The sequence below is a fragment of the Mus pahari genome, chromosome 1 (genome assembly GCF_900095145.1).
Source record: "Mus pahari chromosome 1, PAHARI_EIJ_v1.1, whole genome shotgun sequence".
NCBI lineage: Eukaryota > Metazoa > Chordata > Mammalia > Rodentia > Muridae > Mus > Mus pahari.
Genome location: NC_034590.1, coordinates 73,776,838 through 73,791,999, shown reverse-complemented (window position 1 = coordinate 73,791,999; position 15,162 = coordinate 73,776,838). Strand labels below are relative to the sequence as shown.

At 38.8% G+C, this 15,162-nt stretch overlaps 2 protein-coding genes across 2 annotated transcripts; one reads left to right on the top strand and one right to left on the bottom strand.

Moving 5' to 3' along the window:
* Positions 1–2,198: 2,198 nt before the first annotated feature.
* LOC110335257 (olfactory receptor 51A7-like) lies at positions 2,199–3,155 on the top strand. The gene has a single exon (XM_021217338.1). The coding sequence runs from the start codon at positions 2,199–2,201 to the stop codon at positions 3,153–3,155; it is 957 nt and encodes a 318-aa protein (XP_021072997.1).
* Positions 3,156–9,759: 6,604 nt separating this feature from the next.
* Positions 9,760–10,800, bottom strand: LOC110313348 (olfactory receptor 51T1). The gene has a single exon (XM_021187433.1). The coding sequence runs from the start codon at positions 10,798–10,800 to the stop codon at positions 9,760–9,762; it is 1,041 nt and encodes a 346-aa protein (XP_021043092.1).
* Between the last annotated feature and the right edge of the window lie 4,362 nt (positions 10,801–15,162).

The following is a 15,162-nucleotide window of genomic DNA, read 5'->3' as shown; positions in this document are numbered from 1 at the left end:
CTCCCTCCCCCCCCTGTGTGTGTGTGTGTGTGTATGTGCGTGTGTGTATGTGTGTGTATTTTTAAAATATGCCATCCACCCCCTCTTTTTTCTACCTTCTCAGAACAAAACCCCAGGCCATCAAGTCTTATCGGAATGTGCCCTGGTCTCCCTAGACAGAAATCGACAGTGTGCCTTTGACTTACTTCTTCAGATTGGATGCTGCTAGGTGGGTTTTGCTACTGACAGTTCCAATTGTTGTTACATCATTTGACCTATTTTAGTCAGAAATTATACTGATAAGATGTGTGCTGACTGACATAACTAAGGGGGACAATGTGTAACTTGTCCATAATAAAGTTCAAGACAACAGTCATTCTTGATACATTTCTTATAACAGCATCAATATTGATGTATCCAGCAATAGAATACAATTTTTTTGAACTTAGCTGAAATAAAATGAAAATTATCACATAGTTGACAAAGCTCAGATTCAAACAGCATATTATTCTCATATATGTTCACAATGATATATTGAGAAATTGCTTAACTTTGGCTTCAGTTTTTAAATTTTTACATTAGAAATAATGCTTTGATGTGAAAGCTGAATGAGATACCAGATTTAGAGCAGCTAACATGTTACAGTGTCATGGACATCAGTGTCTGACCATTTCACTCTCCAGTCTTCTCTTTAAGAACTTGCTACACTTCTTCCTCTGCTTCATTCTCTTGAGAGGGTAGCTCGGTTCTCCTAGAACAGGATTTCAGTGACTCGTTATGGAAAAGGAACAATACAAAATCTTGTGATCTGCTCTTAATTGGCATAAGTCTAACTCAAAGAAGCCCTCCCATTCTTTAAGCCCAAAAGTGAGTGTTGATATTTTATATATATATATATATATATATATATATATATATATATAATCTTGAAGATTCATTTACCTAGGTGAAATTAAATTTAAAAATCTTCAAATATGCTGCTAATTCAGTTGCCTTTGAAAATATTCTACAGCTCAAGAAGTCTACTTGTCTTATAATGGCAGAAATTAAATTTAAAATTTCAGAATATGCTGTTAATTCAATTGCATTTGAAAATATTCTACAACTGAAGAAGCCTACTTGTCTTATAATGCCAGAAAATTATTTGAGTTCTGACACCATTCAACCTCAATAATTTGCCTCTGGCTTGGTACTTGATAAACTACTTTCTATCCGTGAATTTAACACATCAGTATATGTGAGATAACTTATTCTACCCTAAAAATCATATATTATATATGACATGGTTTTTTTAAATATGCTATCCTACAACAAAGGATTTCTGTTATAATCGAAGATTAATAGTACCTTTCCTATCTTGTGCATCATCTATCATATATCTACCATCTTTCTGTCTGTCTATTTATCTATCATCTATCTTTCTTTTTTGAAAGATTTATATATTTATTTATTTTATGTATGTGAGTATACTATAGCTGTACAGATGATTCTGAGCCTTCATGTGGTTCTTGGGAATTGAATTTTTTTAGGACCTCTGCTCGCTCTGGTCAACCCCACTCCCGCTCGCTCTCATCAACTCTGCTCTCTTTCAGTCTCTGTTCTCTCTGGTCCAAAGATTATTTATTAATATACGTAATTACACTGCAGCTGTCTTCTGATACACCAGAAGAAGGTGTCAGATATCATTAAGAGTGGTTGTGAGCCACCATGTGGCTGCTGGGATTTGAACACAGGACCTTCAGAAAAGCAGTCAATGCTCTTACCCACTGAGACATCTCGCCAGCCCCTATTTATCTTTCTTAATCTTCCAGCCTCTCCTTCCTTCCCTTTTCCTTCCCTTCCTCCCTCCCTCCCTCTCCTCTCAAGGACCCCTATGTTCCAAGGAGAAGAAAATGAGTTATCCTAGAGGCCAGCATAAGTATATGAGTTTACACATGGTAGAAACAAAGTTTGATACAACAAAGGAAATAAATCTGCAAGTTATTCTCTTTAGGTGTTTTCACCTGAACATGGAATGGAGACATAGGATTACTTGAAGCAGTGATTATATTCTTATTGCCAAAAAACATGAACCAACTATCTCATAGTTAACTTAAAAGAAATGTCATGTTCTTTTGTTTTTAACTCATTTTCTCTGTCTCTCGGGCATATGTGGTAAAAGAAAGGAAGATAAGCAAGACAAGTTCATGTTGGAAGTGCCACTTCAGATCTCTAAGTAGATGCTTGTGAAGTTTCCTATCATGTCCATTCTCAATTCTTCAGAAATTGAGATCACCACCTTCTTCCTGATTGGAATCCCAGGCCTGGAGTATGCTCATGCGTGGATCTCCATCCCCATCTGCCTCATGTACCTGGTGGCCATCCCGGGCAACTGTACCATCCTCTTTGTGATCAGGACTGAGCCCTCACTCCATGCTCCCATGTACTATTTCCTTTCCATGTTGGCCATCTCTGACTTGGGCCTGTCCCTCTACTCCCTCCCCACCATGCTCCGGATCTTTGTGTTCAATGCCACAGGAATCTCCCCAAATGCCTGCTTTGCTCAAGAATTCTTTTTCCATGACTTTACCAACAAGGAGTCCTCAGTGCTTCTGTTCATGTCTTTTGACTGCTTCTTGGCCATACTCAACCCCCTTAGATACAGCTCTATCCTCACCAGTGCCAGAGTCGCCAAAATGGGACTGGTGTTTCTCATTAAAAGCATGCTCCTAGTGCTCCCATTTCCTTTCACTCTGAAAAGACTGGCATATTGCCAGAAAAGCCTCCTTTCTCACTCCTATTGTCTCCATCAGGATGTCATGAAGATGGCCTGCCCTGACAACACAGTCAACTTTTTCTATGGTTTCTTTGTTGCACTCCGTATGATGTCAGACAGCATGTTCATTGCTGTCTCCTATGTGTTCATCCTGAAGACTGTGATGGGCATCAGATCCCACAAAGAGAGCCTCAAGGCCCTCAATACCTGTGCCTCCCACATCTGTGCTGTGCTTACCTTCTATGTACCCATCATTTCTTTAGCATCCATGCACCGCTTTGGCAAGCACAAGTCACCTATGGCCATGATCCTTATTGCGGACATCTTCTTGCTAGTGCCACCGTTGATGAATCCCATTGTGTACTGTGTAAAGACACAGCAAATTCATGAAAAGGTTCTAGGAAAATTAGGTCTAAAATAAAAATATGGCTGGGCGGGGCAGAAACCTGGGTCAGATTAGTCAAGGTCACCGAGAAGATAATTTCATTCTAAGCAAAGTATTTTCAAGAATTCATCAATTCCATTTTCTCAGACAAGTTCTAAACAGGACAAATCCTTTTAGATGCCAACATCAGGTGATCTCAAGGTGGTCTGGATATAAACTCACCATTATCTATCTTAATCATTTTTATAATTAATACAACAGTAATCTGGATATTATATGAACAGAAGATTTGCATGAGAATTGACAGGTGAATGGAGAAGAGTTATATAATACAATTGAAATTGAGTTCACACATTTACAGAGTGAAGTAGCTATTGTCTGCTTGAAAATAATGAATACCAGAGTGCTTGATAATTATAGAGTGTTATTATTCCAATTTAATTCAATTTGAGGTTTTATTTTAGATTATTTTCCTTCTCTCCTATATATCATTCTTTAAGATTAAAAAAAAAAAAAAACAGTCTTTCTCTACATTATTTCTGAGCTGCTAGCAATAATGGCCAAAATAAGGATAAAGAGGGAAGGCATCATTATTAGTGAGAATTAGAGAAGTTGCAAACAAATATATGGCATTTTAAAATAACTGGCATTTTTATTGCTTTTTAAAAAATATCTATTATAAAATAAGGGATTTTGTAGGCTTTTTAAAATACTTTGTATTTCAGGTTGTGATATAATTAAATGACCCAATGAACTAGAAGTGATTTTTCAAATAATTGAAGATATGTTTATATTTGTAGCAGAAATTCATTTGTGTGTGTGTATATGTTAGTGTGGAGTGGAAAGTTTTTTTCATATTCTAACAAAATAAGCAGCTAACTAAAGATAACTGGATCACTCAAATACTTTTCTTGTTTCCTGTTCTGCTTTTATTTGTGAATATCCACTGCCAAAAATGTTAAGATAATTCAATGCTTAAACTTTTGTATATGAATTGGAAGAAAATAATTATGAATAACTGTTGATGTTTTTGCAGTGATATAAGAAATAATTTCATTAATTATATTGTTATTAAGTTATTCTAATATAAATTATAATGACTACAAATACAAAGAAAGAATACCCTCTAGTAATATGTATTATTTAATTGTTTCTCAAATAAGATTTTGCATTTGCACACTGAATTTGTGAAACAGTACCACTTTCCTTAATATTCTATGTTATTCTTTTGGTATTAGGCTTGTCTTTTATCAGTATATTAACATTTTACAATAGCATTTTAAGTTGATACCCTTCATAGTTTTATTAGTATAATTAATATAAAATTATATTAATTTTTATAAGAAGTGAATTTCATTATGGTATATTCATATGTATCCAAAGTACTATTTGCTTATATTTAACCTAGTTTTTGCCACAACCACTTCCAGCTAGATCTTTTTCTCTTCTTGTATTATTTCTTCTGTATTCATTTATTTTCTTTATTAAAAATTTACTTTCTACACATGAGACTACAATATGAGTTGTCTCTTTGAGACTTCTTTACTTAGATTAACATAAGAACCATATTCCATGAATTTTCATGCTGATGACATGATTTTATTCTCTATGACTGACTAGTATTTCATCATGTATTCAAATATATATTAAGTGTCACATTTTCTTTTTTCTTTTTTTCTTTTTTTACAATCCAGTCATTATCCTCCTCCTGGTCTGCCCTCTGATTGTTCCTCATCCCATGCCTCCTCCCCTGTCTCAGAAGAATGTTCCCACCTACCCCCACCCTGCCAACCCTCCCCACTCCCTGGGGCCTCAAGTCTCTCAAAGATTAGGTGCATCTTCTCACACTGGGGCAAAACCAGGCAGTCCTCTGCTGTATGTGTTGGGGGCCTTATGTCAGCTGGTGTATGCTATCTGGTTTCCTTAGGTTGTACTTGGAAATAATTTTTGTTCCAAAGACCTATTTTGATAAAGTTATTCTCGAATGATTAGATATGCCTGGTTTTATGCCCTTGTAAGTTTACTCATGAGGTTACTGTTGGCCATCTGACCATGCCTGGCACCGTGGCTTAGCTCGTGTGTGTGTCTTCCTAGGTTAGCCTGCTCAGGTCTTTCTCAGTGCTCCCAAATTCTCTAGTTATGTCACAACACTTAACTTCATCTTCCTAATTTTAATTATATTTCAATTGAATAATTAGACAAGTCATATTTAATAGTGTAGCTCCAATGATTGGGGGAAATTTTAATCAGATGGGAAAAAAAGAGACACATACACAGAGATTATTGAATTCATCAAATATTGTGGTAGAGATCAAACTGAGAGCCTTTTGGATGTGAGATAAACATTTATCACTGATTTTCATTCTCATGTTTAGATTTTTTTTCTTCTTTCCTGTTGACTTGCTTTCATAGTGCTAGAAAGTTCTATGTAGACTCCTGGGTGAGAAGGCATAGTAATGATTTTACTTTGCTGCAACCTCTTTAGTTTAACTGCAACTTCTTGGTCTTAATAAGTATTTTCTCCAAATTTTATGGATCATGAGCATGACATTTTATTTTTTATTGGATATTTTATGTATTTACATTTCAAATGTTATGCCCTTTTCCATTTTCCCCTTTGCAAACTCCCTGCCCCATCTCCCCTTTCCTCTGCTTCTATGAGGGTGTTCACCCATCCACCTATCCACTCCTACCTCACCACCCTGTCATTCCCCTACACTGGGGCATAGAGTCCTCTGCTACATATGCAGCCAGAGCCATGGGTCCCTCAATGTGTACTTTTTGGTTGGTGATTTAGTCCCTGGGAGCTCTGGGTGGTCTGGTTGGTTAATATTGTTGTTCTTCCTATGGGGTTGCAAACCTCTTCAGCCCCTTTAGTCCTTTTTCTTACTCCTCCATTGGAGTTCCCATATTCAGTCCAATGGTTGGATGAGAACATCCACCTCTGTATTTGTCAGACTCTGGCAGAGCCTCTCAGGAGACAGCTATAACAGGCTCCTGTTGGCAAGCACTTCCTGCCACCTGTAATAGTGTCTGGGTTTGGTGTTTGTATCCCCAGGTGGCGCAGTCTCTGGATGGCCTTTCTTTCAGCCACCCACTCCTTTCCAAATTCTTAACCCAGAATGGTTCCTCTCTAAAGGAAATATGGGGACAAAGTGTGGAGCAGAGGTATTTAGATTATCTAAGACACCGTTCAGAATGTCTCAGGCTGGCCTTGATTGGACTGTGTAGCCCACATCAGCTTCTAATAACTACATCCTAATTTCTGAGTCTCTAATTCTACATCCTAATTGTTAGGATAACATGCCTGAACCATCACACTCATTTTAGAAAAGCCATATTGTTACAAGTGAAAGATGGATAGCTTAATCTTAAACTTAATGAATTTGCACCTAGACTACCACACATTCTGTATCATAATGCAAACACCTTGTCATGTAAGAAACAAAAAATGTTTATATTCTTCCTAATTTTTTATCTGTGTTCAGAAATTTAAATCCCTATCAGCTAGGCTATTTCTGTCCTAGAAGAGTAAATTGGCTAAAGCAAGACTTTTCTGCTCAGCCTTTTTTAGAGAGTCCATACATCTCCCATCAAATGAAGTTACAAAAGTATATGAATGAACAAACAATGAAAACAAATAAAAATTGGTTTTAAGCTGAGTGTGATAATGGCATTTATTAAGAAGCTGTAAATCTTTGTGTTTCCTCAGTAAATCAGTGAAGACAACAAGCAAAACCTTGAATACATTATCGTAGATTGTAAACGTAACATGCTGATAAATATCACAGGATAGAGATAGATTGGTTAATCAGATAACACTGAAAAGGCAAATTCAATTTACTTAAGTATTGTAAGTGTACCTCTGATACTTTTGTAACATGGAAATAAACAACATACGTTAAGTTGACCTCAGAGATAGTTTTAAGTTTTATTTACAACTTGTAGAGTTTACCTCCAGCAGAAAGTCAGGGCATCAAGTGAGGGATGGAGTTGCCATCCCATAGTCAAAATTCTGACCCATAATTGTTCCTGTCTGAAAGAACTACAAGAATGGAAATGAAAAGGAGCCTGAAGAAAAGAAGGTCCAGCAACAGGCCCAAAAGTGGGTTCCAGCTCAAGGAAAGGCCCCCAGACCTGACACTGTTACAGCGGTTATGGAGCGCTCACAAAATGGGACCTAGCATGACTGCCCTCTGAAAGACCCAACAAGCTGCTGAAAGAGTCAGATGCAGATATTTGCACCCAACCAATGGACAGAAGCTGCTGCCCCCTGTGGTTGAATTAGGGGAAAGCTAGAAGAAGCTGAGGAGGAGGGTGACCCTGTAGAAGGACCAACAGTCTCAATTAATCTGAACCCCCTAGATCTCTCAGATACTGGACCACCAGCCAGGCAGCATACACCAGCTGATGTGAGGCCCCCAACACATATACAGCAGAGGACTAACAGGTCTGGGTTCAGTCAGAGAAGATGAACCTAACCCTCAAGAAACTGTAAGCCCCAGGGAGTTTAGAGGTCTGGTGTGGTGGTGGTGTGGGGTGGGGAGGAGGTATGGGATGTGGAACAGTTGGAGGGTGGACTGGGAGGAGAATAAAATCTGGAGTTTAAAAGTTAAAAAAAAATACCTCTATTAAGTAGGAGAAGTTTTGTGCAAAAGAAAGAAAATGGTTTTTTACTCAAAAATAACATTTAAGGTACTATAATTAAACGATGGATGGTTATAGGATATAATCTATGTCTATGGTTACCAGGTCCAGGCACTGGACTCTGTGAGTCCATTAATACCAGGAGACTTGATGTGAGCATGGGAAAGATGAATTCACTGCTTACTCCTGTTCCACAGTAAGACATTAAAGCTTAGAAAAAAGTTTTAAAACCCTTTTAAAGACCTTGATTTGTAAAGCATAATGATGGGTGTTATCAAATACATGCTTGTAAGAATTTATATAAGGAGCTACTGAACTATTAAAAGCAATAACTGGTAACATTAATTATGATTAAATGCATGTCACACTGTATTAACTAAGTGCTATTCACTAAAAGTTAGGGGTTACGTAAAGATGTCGGCCCATCTTACAGTCTGGTGATCAACCATCTTACAGTCTGGTGTTGGAAAGAACATTAAATTAATAATTAAGTTTACTGACTGAATGTGGAAAATGTCAGCACACATAAATGAATAACATATTGCTTATTATGATGGAACATGAACTGGGTGAAATACCTAAAGCACTTGAATGTTTTGCCTAAAGGAAACCTAATCCAAATAATTTTAATTGTAAATAATGTAACATCACTTGGTAATTATTAACTGAAACAATACAGTGAGCTAAGCAAAGCAGACTCACTAAGCCAGCAGTGTTTCTGCAGAACTGTGGGGTTTCCCAGAAAACCGAGACACATAGAAAAGTTTAAGGCTGGCATTGTGGACTTTGTAAAGAAGCCGATGGTTCAGATCGGAAAATCTGGTGCCTTACTATGTTCAGTCATGGATTACTCCAGGTGGGAAAAAAAAAAGTTTTATAATTCCACGAGTATAAAAAAGATTTCAGAAAATTCTGCAGTCCCATCAACACCATACCCAAGGCAATTTTATGACAAAGCAACTATCTTTAATTAAGGTGGTCTCTTGGTGTTAGAATTGCATCAAAAAGACCAATTATACACAGCACAGAGTTCCTCATTAAGCCGCACTGAAGTCCCTGCCCAATGCTGCTGTGTCTAGTACAGGAAGGGGAAGAGACAACTAGCTTGTCAGAAGACAGCGAACACTTTCAAATAAAGGCTACTGTACGGAGGCAGAGTCTGCACTAAGGAGGAGCTGGGGACTAAGAATAAGAACCTGTCCTGGCATCCTAGGCCATGCAGCAACAACAAATGGCAATGTGTAATGTTATGTACTGTACTAAAGGGAAATATACAAGCAGTTTAAATTTAAAGGCCACATCTTTGTTAAGAAAGTAAAGGGGATTAACAAAAGTATAAAGGTCCCTGTGCAAGGAAACAGGACTGACTGGAAGCGAAACAAGCATGTAAGATTCTTCTGGATTTGTTAATTACACATTTCTGTCTGTGTCTTGTGCACATACAAGTAACTTTTCCTTTTACCAGTGTGGGTGGAATAAAAAAAAAAAAACACTCCATCACTCCCTGGGGAAATATGAACCTCAGTGGGAGGAAAGGAAGAGTTTATTTAGTCAAACACAAAAATATAAATGTGCCACTTGTTTCTGCTCTAAATAGTCCTGCTTTACAGAGAGATAGGAGTTCCACACACATGCGTGCGCATGTACACATGGGGTGTGCTATGGTGTAAGTCCAGGTCAGAGAGTAATTCAATTCTCTTCACTGGGATGGGTCCAGGAGATAAAATCCAGGTCCTCAGACTTAATAGCAGGTGCATCTACTCAGGGAGTCATCTCACTAGCCATGAAAGTATCATTTTGCACATGAGAGTCCATGTAAATTATTTAGATATCATTTTACATATTTGCTCACAAATTGGTTTTGAAATGTGTTTTTAAAGCTCTCATAAATGCAAAGGCATGTGCTTCTCTCCTATAATCAAGTTGGGATTTCCTTATTAACCATCATACCTGGGGATAAAACTAACCAATTATCTTCTTCTTTAGTCACAACTCATGTACTAGAAAATTGTCTCCTTCTATCCCACCTTCCTCTAAGGCTCCTCATACTATAGCCCCTTGAACCCTTGAATCGGAACAGCCGAAATATGGCTTGGCGAATAACCTTCGTCTTCAAGCTATAAATGATAGGATTCAGCACAGGCGGCAAGAGCAGATACATATTGGCCAAAATACTACAGATCACCCTGGGGGTAGAACTAAAGAGACGGTGTGCCAAAGACAGGGTGATCATTGGCACATAGAAAATGGTCACAGCACAGATGTGACAAACACATGTGCTAAGAGCTTTCTGCTGTTTTTGAGGGGCCACGATGTTCAGAACAGTGCGAAGGATCAGGACGTAGGAGAAAAGAATGAACAATAAGTCAGTGCCATTCAGGTAAAGCTGAAGAAACATTCCCCAGAAACTGCTGATCCAGGGGTTGGTGTATGTGAATTTGATTATATCTGGATGGAAGCAAAATGGATGGGAAAGCTCTTGGCCTCCTTGGAAGGACACACTCTTCACAGCCATAATTGAGGGAAACATGAAAACCACCTGTCTTATACAGATGATCAGTCCAATCACAAAGCTCATCATGTCTGTCAGGAAAGTAGCATACTTCAGAGGGCTGCAGATGGCCAAGTAGCGGTCAAAAGCCATGGCCACCAACACTGAAGACTCCAGGAATGAGAAGCTATGCACAAAGAACATTTGAATGAGGCACACTTTAATGCTGATCTCCCGGGCATGAAACCAAAGAACACCAAGGACTGTGGGAAGTGTTGTGATGGTCAGACCTAGATCAACAACAGAGAGCATGGAGAGAAAATAGTACATGGGCTTGTGGAGACGCCGTTCGATGATAATGACAAACAAAATAATAATGTTTCCCAAGAGTGCAATGGTGTAGAGACCACAAACAGGAATGGAGATCCAGACGTGAGCAAGTTCCAATCCAGGGAAGGCTGTAAGGAGGAAGCTGGAGGAGGAGGGGGACGTGGTGTTATTGAAGATCAGCATGGTGACTTGGAGACACACTCTGAAAAACATGGCAGTAATACTATCTATCAACAGATCCTTCATTGAAATAAAACATTGTTTTTGTATATCTTTCTCAAATTACACAACTGTATTCTGTTTTCAGAACTCAACCTCTAAAATACAAAGGGATTAAAACCTCCGACATAAATTCTACAGCATCTTGACCCATTTTTGCCAGTGCCTGGCCCTACTTTCTTGCCTCTACTCTTGCTAGATATAGCTATCACTTGTATTTTATGTTCCAAATGTCTTTAAAACTCATGTGTTGAGCTTTTGCTTCCAAGTTTAGCACTGTTTATAGTTGAGCTTTTAAAACTGATTAAATCACAAAATCTCTAAAATCATGGTTGTATTCATCTGTTTAGCTTAATAAGATATAAAGAAGTTGTGAAAAATTTAGGTGATGGGATCTACTTGAAAGAAGTTGGTCACTAAAAGTGTGCCCTAGAAAGATGCATTTTGATCCCTGCCTCTTCCTCTTTTTCTCTGTCCCCTGGTTGCCATCAACCGAGCAATTTTTCTTTGCCTTGGTCTCCCACCATGGTGTGCTGCCTCACCACAGCCATAAGCAACCAAGTCACATACCATGGACTAAAGCCATAAAATGAAATGAGCCTTTCCCCTTTATAAATTACGTCTCCTAGTCTCCCTGGGTTCATTCACATCTTATTTTCCAGATTAGTCTTGAAATAAAAATTTACAGGCATATATCACACAAATGTAGACTATGAAATAAGAACAGGCATGTTGTAACCCGATAGGGCTTTGCACTGAGCCACTGAACTGAGCTGTTCCAGAGTACTACAGAAGTACATTGGAGCCATACCGCCACTTAGAACACACACCACAAGATGACCCTGTTGGTATATGTTTTAAGATATGGCTGTGGAGATGACTCACTGTACCTAAATCGTGGGTCACCCTCTCTTCATAGTCTCCTAGTCCATTTTTTAGTATTATAGATTCTTTATTTTATTTCCTATATTGACATAATTCCAATAGGTCTTCCTTTTCCCATCACACGTTTGGAGGATGCCCTCACTTCTGTCTCTGTTTCTCTGTGCAGCTTCCTAGCTCTAATGAACCAGCTAGCTCCTGTTCTTTCCTCCTAATCACACTTTTGCTCTATTGTTGGTACCTTCCTTCTGAGATCCACCATGCAGCTTGAACCTACATGCTGTGAGTATACTGTTTTAAAGAGCCCTGTCAAGATTTCTGAACATTATTCTAGAAGAATTAGAAGGATTCTCATTTTCTCTACACGTCCCACAAACCAGAATAAAAGAGATTAGTGCTTTTTAATTACCACGCAAGCCTCTATCTGACTAACCAAGCTGGAGGTAACATTGGCCCATAAAATAGGCAAGAATCAATGACTCAGGTAAGACCCACTCCACTCTATTCTTTAGTAATTTAAAGACTTACAACACTGCCTCCAGCATCAACATTGACAAAGTCCAACCTCTGAAGTTCCTAGACATGTTTGTTTGTTTGTTTTTCCATTTACCAACACTCCTGCATTTTTTCCCACAATTTACAGAATACTTTGTCAATTTCAGAGTATGGTAAAGTGAAAATTCTCCACTGCTGATGAATTTTGGGGCCACAATGTTTGGGCATTGGTTTAGATTTTTAATTATAAGTCAGAAGTGACATTGAGAATAGTATAAGCAAGAGACATCCTTTCAATATGGAGTGTTAATTTCTTGATACATATGGCATGTGTGTCTTACATCTCTCAGTACTAGCTAGTGATACAAGATTGGGAACAATAGAAAGCCTTGATTAATAATATTGATTACAGAATAATAATGGCCATAAAAAAAAAGAGTTCTGATGTCAAGTTCATTTTATCTTTCTTATATTTCTACTTTCCCTCTCTTTCTTTGTCTCAGTAACTATGACAATCTAATAATCTCTCTCTCTCTCTCTCTCTTTTTCAACCACATTGATCATCTTCTGAGATTTTTTTGAGTTTCCTTCCATCTCTCACTCTTCAATTTTTTTACCCTTCAATTCCTTTCCTCATACACACTCCACTTACCTCACTACATCTCTTGAGCCGCTTCCCATAGCAGAGATTTAAACAGTTCCCAGGGAAGGGACTATATAGAGTCTCATAGAATCACCAGGCAACAGTAATCTTGATTATTGAAGTACACTAAATAAAACAAGAGTGATGAGATCAATATGAAATGTTCCCCCAAAGCATCTCAGACTCAACTTAATACAATGCTTTCAGGCTCAAACAAGCCCCATCCATCAAAGCTGGGAGCGAAGGCCTGGCCTGGAGGCTGTCTGTAATAGGTGTCTACAAAAACAACCTGCCTGTGTCCGATAACTACATCCATTTTTCTTCACCCAGCCCTGGGCAACAGATTCTCAGCCAGAGCTCCCTTAAATGTCAGAAATTAATTAGGACATAATAGAAAAATAATCCCTCTCTATTATGATGTTAATATGCCTTTTGTCTGACAGGTTCTAATACTTACCAACAAGCCCCTGTTATACAGGAACCCTTCCTGAGAGTCCATACTAGTTGAGTCCCACCTGCTTTCTACTTAGCTCCTAAGTATAAACAACTTAATATAGGTTAAGTACAGAAACTATGCTATACTTATAAAATATATTGTTATGTGCATCCAAAATCAACCTAGCAAGTGAAGGGGTAATCTTCACTTTTTTACAAGGCTGAGGGAATTAATGGCTGAAGGAGGTTTTGAGTAACTTTATCAAAATGCTAACACACTATAGAGCTGGAAATTAATGCATGCCTTATCCCAAAATTCTAGAATTCACTCAGTCTACTACAACACCCTTTTCAGTAAACTGTTTTATTCACATCATTGGTAAATAAATATGGCTTCAATGTTTTATTCTCAATTAACCATCCTATAGATCTGATTGCAACCAATTTTGACTAGAATTCATCTTTTTGTAATCTTTATAAAGCTAATTTCCCTGGATTTGGCTTCTTTTAAATTTTTTCATATGCACTTTTTATAATCTTTGCATGATGAGTACACAATAAAAGGGATTATCACAATATATACAAATTAAAATTTTCTATTTTTAATTTAATTTTTAATTCAGTTTTTACACTCCATATTCCATTCCCTGCTCCCCCATCCACCCTCCGACTGCTCCACATCCCACATGTCCTCCCCACTTCACCCTGTCTCCACGTGCATGCCCCCACCCCCTACCCCACCTGACCTCTAAACTCCCTGGAGCCTCCAGTCTCTTGAGGGTTAGGTGCATCATCTCTGAATGAACACAGACCCAGAAGTCCTCTACTCTATGTGTGTTGGGGGTGGGGCGGGCAGCTTCATATCAGCTGGTTTATACTGTCTGTTTGGTGGTTCAGTGTTTGAAAGATCTCAGGGGTCCAGATTAATTAAGACTTCTGGTCCTCCTACAGGGTTGCCCTTCTCAGCTTCTTTCAGCCTTCCCTAATTCAACAACAGGGGTCAGCTGCTTCTGTTCATTGGTTGGATGCAAATATTTGCATCTGACTCCTTAAGTCTCTTGCTGGGTCTTTTGGAGGGCAGTCATGCAGATCCCTTTTTGTGAGCTCTCCATAGGCTCAGTCATAGTGTCAGGCCTTGGAACCTCCCCTTGAGCTGGATCCCACTTTGGACCTGTAGCTGGACCTTCTTTTCCTCAGGCTCCTCTCCATTTCCATCCCTGTAATTCTTTCAGAGGGAACAATTATGGGTCAGAGGTTTGACTGTGGCATGGCAACCCCACAAACTCACTTGATGTCCTGTCTTCCTGCTGGAGGTGAGCTCTGTAAGTTTCCTCTCCCTACTGTTGGGCATTTCATCTAAGGTCTCTCTCTTTGAGTCCTGGGATTCTCTCCCAGGTCTCTGGTGCATTCTGGGGCGGGGGGGGGGATGTCCCTCCAACCTCCTATTTCCTGAGGTTGCCTGTTTACACTCTTTCTGCTGACCCTTGGGACTTCAGTCCTTTTCCCTCACCCAATACCTGATCAGGTTCCCCCTCCCCCCACTCCCTCCTACCCCATCCACTTTCCCTCCTAAGTCCTTCCCTCCCTCCCGCCCTCCCTCCCTCCCTCTCTCCCTCCCCACTTGTGACTGCTTTCTTCTCTCTCTCAAGTGGAACTGAGGCATCCTCACTTGGACACCTCAGCTTAATGAACTTTTTGAATTCTGTGGACTGTATCTTGGGTATTCTGTTTTATTAATCTTTTAAGCTAATATCCACTTATTAGTGAGTACATACCATGCATGTCCTTTTAGGTCTGAGTTACCTCACTCAGAATATTTGTTAGTTCCATCCATTTGCCTGCAAATTAAGCTTTCTTAATAGCTGAGTAGTATTCCATTGTATAAATGAACCACATTTTCT

Bases quoted from the DNA above. Each gene is read 5' to 3' on its own strand.
- LOC110335257 (XM_021217338.1), top strand. From the start codon at position 2,199: ATGCTTGTGAAGTTTCCTATCATGTCCATTCTCAATTCTTCAGAAATT.
- LOC110313348 (XM_021187433.1), bottom strand. From the start codon at position 10,800: ATGTTTTTCAGAGTGTGTCTCCAAGTCACCATGCTGATCTTCAATAAC.